General features: G+C 46.5%; 1 protein-coding gene across 1 annotated transcript; it reads right to left on the bottom strand.

Annotated features, from left to right (window-relative positions):
* Nucleotides 1–978: 978 nt before the first annotated feature.
* LOC133900207 (uncharacterized) lies at nt 979–7,747 on the bottom strand. The gene is made up of 6 exons (XM_062341329.1): nt 6,269–7,747; nt 5,635–6,100; nt 5,036–5,304; nt 1,565–1,720; nt 1,365–1,455; nt 979–1,025 (listed from the first exon to the last, which is right to left on the bottom strand). The coding sequence occupies exons 1-6, from the start codon at nt 7,745–7,747 to the stop codon at nt 979–981; spliced, it is 2,508 nt and encodes an 835-aa protein (XP_062197313.1).
* Nucleotides 7,748–7,987: the final 240 nt, after the last annotated feature.

Here is a 7,987-nt window from a genome sequence, read left to right as displayed (position 1 = left end):
CTCGGTCTCCCGAAGCCTCGGTCCCCCGAAGCCTCGGCCTCCTGAAGCCCCAGCCTTCCGGAGTCCTGTGTCCCGAAGCCTTCACCACTCGGAGCCATGCCTCCTGAGGCCCCCGCCTCCAGCTGCTTGGGCCGCCTTCTCGGAGGCTACAAGGTGAGTCAGTAGGCCTTAGGAAAGATCTACCGGAAAATGAGTACTGGTCATACTTTGCCTGCAAGGAAGTGACCGGCATTAAACGCCTATGCTGGTGGACGCCGCTCTGACACTCCAGCGTATTGGAGGCTATCCTAACACCCCTGACAGTGCGATGCTAGGCTGCAATTGGCGCACTTCAGGGGGTAGGCACCACAATTGTTACCACGGTGGATATTTATCTCCCCGATAGGGTAGAAAGTAGTTATCCGGGATAAGACCTAGTAATTCAGTCAGATCCCAGATATTTGTACATTATGATAACTTGTACGCCAAGCTACGCACGGCCCTATAAATAGGCGGCTATGGTCACCTGGGAAAGGGGACACGAGCAAGATAGTGAAAATGACATAGAGGTGAAAACACACCAAGTCACGCTGTGATACTCTTCCCAGATCGATCCATTTTTTCTATCATTAATACATTCATGGTGTTCCTTTCTCTTAAACTTCGTCTCTAAGCTTGGGTCCTCCTTAGAAGAAACTCTCACTATACTTACTGAGGCAAGATGAACTTTTGCTCCAACACCTACGTTCAAGCAGCTTATGTTTAAATATGAGAAAGACTAGGCTGTCCGAGCATATAAGAGCCGACCAAGCAGGTTTAAGCGACCAGGATCATCTTCAAGGCAGGAAGTGTGCGATCATCATCGAACAACGAAAGGATTGTGCTACTGCCATTTATCCACCGCTTGGGCAGTCAGCGCCACTGCTATGGGCACTCCCTCCTATGTCGTTTACTCCTTGCCCAATGTGGGGTTATGACGCTATGTGGATGCCTCCTCCTTCATGCAATTTCCTCATTTTCATCCACGATGGACAGCACCACGGAGGCTGGTGTTTAATAGAATATCACGTCATGTTCATGACCGATTGAGGGTCATAAATCAGTCTAGCAATGTACAATATACCAAAGTTGTGAAGGAGGTATACCAAGCTTAGGAGGGTGAGGTTTCTACTCAAATTTCAGATCCTAATGACACTAAAGCGAGGACCACAGCTACTGATATTATTGTGGTTGGTTAAATGAAAGTGGTTGCCAAAGAGCCTAGCGAAGGACCGATTGCCATTAGGAATAATCAGACCAAGTATAAACATGTACCTAATCCTGTCCAAGTTGCTCCAAAGGCTAATGATCATGAGGCGAGCAGCAGCAAGCTGTTGTCTTAATACCTATAGCCGAGATGGTGTCCCTCAGGCTTGTCCCATACAAAGAAAAGAAGATTGCACCAGCTGTGTAAGCAAGAATTAATGGAGCAACAGGCTGAAAGATTATGGTATGTTACTTTTAATGAGGTTAAACCAATGTAACCCGTAAAGTAAATATGGAGGCCAAAACAAGATACTACAATCGTACCAATAGAAGCTCTTACACCAGCTTCTACACCGGCCTGATTCAAGATGTGCTCGGACACCTTCCCTTGGAGCCCTCCGTAGGCCTCGGCTAGCATGGTCACCCGGGTGGCTAGTTCGGATGCATTAGTGTCTCTCATGGGCTCCACCTGAATCCTGACTCCAGCAAGCACCTCCTGGAAGGCATCAAGGGCTGTGACAAGCTATTGCCGAGCAGAGGACATCCGGCCCCCTCCTAGGCTAGGACGTCTCAGGTCTCAATAAGTTCTGTAGGACACCGTGTTTAGAACAAGAAGGTGAAGAGGTGACATGTATAGGTTGTCGGGGCTTACCTTTTGAATGGCCCTCTAGCTCTACGTGCATCTTCTCCTTCTCAGCAACCTCCCGGGAGAGTGATGGCATATCTCGATGGCCTCCTTCTCGAGTTCGGCTACTCAAGCGGTAGCCTGCTGGGTCTCTCTGCAGAGCTTGTTTAACGGCAATGCGAACAGCTGCAAAACATCAAGTCTGTACATGTTATTTCATCAACTAAAATATTGTCTTGCAGGGAAACACTTACTGCAAAGAAAGGTGAAGACGGCCTCTGGATCGCAACCACTCAGACCTTAAATGATCTCCCGCTAGGTCAGGTCTTCGGGTAGCCCACCTCATATATCGATTTCATGGCTGCCCGGGGTGATGGGACTTTCACTGCCTGGCATACGCTGGTCGGGGTCCGGGGCTCGGCGGGTTCGCTACCACCTCCATCGGAGGATGTGACATCCAGGATCTGGAGCGACTGGGACTTGAGGACTAGATGCAGCACTCCAAGCGTCCTGTGAGAAAGGAACCTAAAACTCATGCTCCTAAGAACATAGGAAAGATGTCCATAGCGACAAAACATACATGGGCTGCTTCGTGCCTCGGAAGGGTTTCAATGAGACAAGGAAGGGCGCTGGCCTCTTCGATGGCTTCTCAGGGATGCCTCCCCCTGTCCCTACTTTTGGCATAGGCAGGGCTGCATCGCTTGATGAACCCATGATAAAGATTGCCCTTCGCAATCTTGATCCAGCGCTCCTAATGCTGGAGTCATGGTCCGGTCTGTGGTGGTTGTAGTCGAACTCAGGGCTGAGATCTCAGGAGCTATGAACGAAGTTGGGGCCTAGGGGTTGGATGTGGAGTTGCGGTGGCATAAGATCACTAATCGCGAGCTTTCGCCTGCAAAGAAGTCGTCCGCATCCGGTGTGTTGCCGCTGCCAGAGGACGAGGCCGATGACATACCGCCACCCCCACTCTCACTTAGGCCTCTAGTTACCATGATCTAGACTTCGTTCTGGGACCTTATCTCGAACACCCGCATTCTCGGCCTCTGAGTCAGACTGCCCGTGCCTAGGAATCTTTATTATTTATGACAATTACCACCGTGGTTTATGACTACTCGGAAACAAGATGAAGTAAGAAAATGAGAAGGCTCATGAGGCTTATCGACAGTGATAGGTGTAGAGTGCCCGATCTTTCGGCGAGTGATGATAATTTCGATTAGTGGACGTCGACCCTCACGATCCGACTACGACGAGCAAGCCCGAAGCGCCAATGCAATCGCTGAACCAACTTCCGATGGATATTAACCTTGCGGTAAACAAGATCAACCTGATCACGAGGATCAATTCTTGCAAGCAATCGAAGAACGAGCAAGAATTAGAGGCGAGCAATCTGATGTATTGCACGAAGGTGGAGTTCTGAATTCACGTCGAAGGACGGATTGTAGCTAGGCTATCAATTAAACAAAACTCAAGTAAAATAGGGGGCGCAGCCCCTGGTTTTATAGGGTGGAAAAGAGGGGGCGCAGCCCCTAGGGCCGGCTAGGAGAGCGAGAGGCACGCACCCCTAGGGGCGCCCTCCTTTGGGCCGCCTTGGCCAGATTGGCCCAAGTTGGTCCACATCAGTCTTTAGGCCTTCTGTTGGTCAAACTGAGCTTCTGGGCCTTCATTCTTCAGCACCAAAACAATCTTTAATTCTCGTGCACGGGCCCGAGTCATTGGCCTAGCTGGTGGCGCCTGGATTTATGGAGATGGCGTGGGGACTTGGGCTGATGGAGATGGCACCTGGGCTGGAGTGGATGGCGTCTGGGCTGATATATAGGTGTCGATGTCCTCATCATCCTCCCCTTCTTGAAGTGAAGTCGTCCTCGACGGCAATTCATCATCCTCGCCCAAATATGGTTTCAAATCTGCAACATTAAAACTAGTGGAAACACCAAACTCCATGGGCAGATCAAGAACATAAGCATTATCATTAATTTTGGTTAGCACTTTAAAAGGACCAGCAGCACGAGGCATCAATTTCGAACGACGCAAAGTAGGAAATCTATCTTTACGCAAATGCAACCAAACCAAATCACCAGGTTCAAAAGAAACATGTTTTCGACCTTTACTACCAGCAGCTTGATACTTTTTATTAGTAACAGCAATGTTTTGTTGTGTTTCTTTATGCAATTGTTTCATGTGATCAATATGAGCAAGAGCATCAACATGTGGTTCATCTTCAACATCAATAACAAACAAATCAATAGGCGCCCTAGGAATATAGCCATAAACAACCTCAAAAGGACACATCTTAGTGGCAGAATGTGTAGCACGATTATAAGCAACAAGGCGCTCAACATCACGGCGCATCCGTGGCCAAAAGAAGTGGTCGGACAACACCTCGTGTGTTTTGAAAACGCCGAAGTGACCCATCAGACCACCTCCATGCGCCTCCTGCAACAACAAAAGACGAACCGAGCTAGCTGGAATACACAGCTTGTTAGCACGAAATAGGAACCCATCCTGCATATGAAATTTGCCCCAAGGTTTGCCATCTTTACAGTGTAAAACAATGTCATGAAAATCAGCATCATTAACATATTGATCTTTCAAAGTTTGCAAACCAAAGATTTTAAAGTCTAATTGGGACAGCATCGTATAACGACGAGACAAAGCATCAGCAATCACATTTTCCTTCCCGTTTTTATGTTTGATGATGTACGGAAAAGACTCAATGAATTCGACCCACTTAGCATGACGACGGTTCAGATTAGTTTGGGTTCGAATATGTTTCAAAGCTTCATGATCAGAATGAATAATAAACTCGCGAGGCCATAGATAATGCTGCCATGTTTGCAAAGTTCGCACTAAAGCATAAAGTTCTTTATCATAAGTAGAATAATTAAGAGCAGCACCACTTAACTTCTCACTAAAATATGCAATGGGTTTATGATCTTGTAATAAAACAGCACCTAACCCAATTCCACTAGCATCACATTCCAATTCAAACACTTTATCAAAATTAGGCAATTGCAAGAGAGGAGCATGAGTTAACCGTTCCTTTAAAGTGTTGAAGGCTTCATCCTGTGGTGCGCCCCACTCAAATGGCGCACCCTTCTTGGTCAATTCGTGCAACGGTGCAGCGATGGTGCTAAAATCTTTCACAAAACGACGATAGAAACCTGCAAGACCAAGAAAACTGCGAACCTGTGTAACCGTCGTCGGTTGAGGCCAACTTTGAATGGCGTCCACCTTGCTGCCATCTACCTCAATTCCCTGTGAAGTGACAACATAGCCAAGAAACGAAACACGTTGCGTGCAAAAAGTGCATTTTTCCATGTTACCAAACAAGTGAGTAGCACGCAAAGCATCAAAAACAGCACGCAAATGATCTAAATGCTCATTCATGGATTTGCTGTATATAAGAATATCATCAAAATAAACAACAACAAATATTCCAATGAAAGGCCTAAGAACTTCATTCATTAAGCGCATAAAAGTGCTAGGAGCATTAGACAAACCAAACGGCATAACCAACCATTCATACAAGCCAAATTTTGTTTTAAATGCCGTTTTCCATTCATCTCCTAGTTTCATTCTAATCTGATGGTAACCACTACGCAAATCAACCTTAGAGAAAATTGTGGCACCACTAAGTTCATCAAGCATATCATCAAGGCGTGGTATAGGATATCGATAACGAATTGTAATATTGTTAATTGCACGACAATCGACACACATACGCCATGAACCATCTTTCTTAGGAACAAGCAAAACAGGAACCGAACAAGGACTAAGAGACTCACGAATGTAACCTTTGTCAAGCAACGCTTGGACTTGACGCTGAATTTCTTTCGTCTCTTCAGGATTTGTGCGGTACGGAGCGCGATTAGGAAGCTGTGCGCCTGGAATTAAATCAATTTGATGTTCTATGCCACGAATAGGAGGAAGACCCGGTGGCAATTCAGCGGGAAAGACATCTTTATATTCCTGCAAAAGGTTAGCAACAGCAGGAGGAATATGCAATGTAGGCGCCTCATCTAGTGAAACAAGCATACGAGAGCAAACGAGCGCATAACAAGGCAAATTAGCATCATGTAATTCATCAAAATCAGCACGTGTAGCAAGCAAGATAGGGTTATGCAATTTAATCTCAGGTTGAACAGGTGCAACAGGAGGTGATTTAATCAATTTTGCAGCTTTTGCCGCTCTAGCAATATCATCTTTTAGAACTTGTTCAGGTGTCATAGGATGAATAACAATTGTCTGACCCTTAAACATGAAGGAATAATAATTGGAACGACCATGATGAACACTATCAACATCATATTGCCAAGGACGGCCAAGCAACAAAGAACATGCTTCCATTGGAACAACATCACAATCCACAAAATCAGAATAGGCGCCAAGAGAAAAAGGAACACGTACCGAGCGCGTTACCTTTATTTTGCCGCCATCATTAAGCCACTGAACATGATAAGGATGTGGATGCTTCCTTGTTGGCAATGACAACTGCTCCACCAAGGTCGTACTAGCCAAATTGTTGCAACTGCCACCATCGATGATTATACGGACCGCTCGTTCTTGCACGACGCCTTTGATATGAAAAATGTTGTGGCGCTGATTCTTTTCGTCCTGAACGACCTGTGTACTAAGAACACGCTGCACAACAAGATTTGCATACCTGTCGGCGGCACTAGAGTCGACATGAAGCTCCGTATTATCTGCATGGTCAGTAGCAAGCATAGAATGTTGAACATCCTCAGAATCACTAGCGGAAGAATACTCACCGTCGTCACGAATCAGCATGGTCCGTTTGTTGGGGCAATCTCGAATTACATGACCAAACCCTTTGCAACGATGACACTGAATATCGCGAGCACGTCCAGATGACGGCGCGGGCTTGGCCGGAGGCGCGGTCGGCTTGGCCGACGAGTCGTGCGAAGGTGCGGTCGATGAAGAGGTCGACTCGCGCGGGGTGGAAGAGGAAGTAGGGGGCGTCGACCGTGGGGCTGGTGTAGGAGCCTTGCTCGAACCTGCAAAATGATTAGTGCGTGTCGAAGATCGCCGTCCTTGCACTTCGCGTTCAGCTTTACAAGCATATTCAAATAAGGTGGTCATGTCATCATAATCCTTATAATCAAGAATGTCCTGAATTTCACGGTTTAAACCACCTCTAAAACGAGCCATAGCAGCATCATCCTGTTCAACTAAACCACAGCGAATCATACCCTTTTGCAAAGCTTGATAATAATCCTCTACGGAAAGCGAACCTTGTTGAAAACGCTGCATTTGATTAAGCAAATCTCTAGCAAAATATGACGGCACAAAACGATGACGCATAGCAGCTTTTAATGCCGTCCAAGTGGCTGGAATATTATCAGGATATTTTTGTCTATACTCACGCCACCAAATTAAAGCAAATTCAGTAAATTCACTAATAGCAGCCTTAACTTGTAAATTAGCAGGAATATCATGGCAGGCAAATTTTTGTTCAACTTCTAATTCCCAATCAAGATAAGCAGCCGGATCATATTTGCCAGTAAAAGTAGGAATCTTAAATTTTATTTTGGCAAAAGAATCATTAATAGGAACACGTACCCTACGAGCACGACCACGACGATTGTCTTCATCTAGCTCGGTGTCGGCGCCGTAGTCACGTGCATTTTGCAACTCCGTGAGCTGTGTCGACATGGTCCGAAGCTGTGTCGTCATGGCCTCAAGACGAGTCGTGATCGACTCGAGCGTGGTGTGGGCAGCTGTATCAGCGAGGTCGAGCTGATCAAAACGCGCATTCGACGAAGTGATCGTAGAATCAAATCTCTCGTGCATCGTCTTCATGTCGTTTTTGAGCCCATCAACCTGCGCCTGGACATCCTGGAGGGAGAGCTCCTCCGACTGCGAGCCTTTTTCTGTCATCGAAACACCAACAAAAACAACCACAAAAAAAAGATCCTACGACGAGAGGTGAGTAATGGATGAAAAAGCTCAATCAGAAAGCTGTTATCAACTCTTACCCGTTCTTATCAAGCACGCAAGCGTGAACTGCAACCACAGGTAAAACCGGTGGAAGATTGGAGGAGCGATTGCGTGGTGAAACAAAAACCTGCTCGTAGTAGAAAATTTGTGGAGCTAGGAGGCTGCACTCAATCCAAGGGT

The sequence above is a fragment of the Phragmites australis genome, chromosome 19 (assembly GCF_958298935.1).
Source record: "Phragmites australis chromosome 19, lpPhrAust1.1, whole genome shotgun sequence".
In the NCBI taxonomy this organism is placed as follows: Eukaryota; Viridiplantae; Streptophyta; class Magnoliopsida; order Poales; family Poaceae; genus Phragmites; species Phragmites australis.
This window is presented reverse-complemented; position numbering and strand designations above follow the sequence as displayed.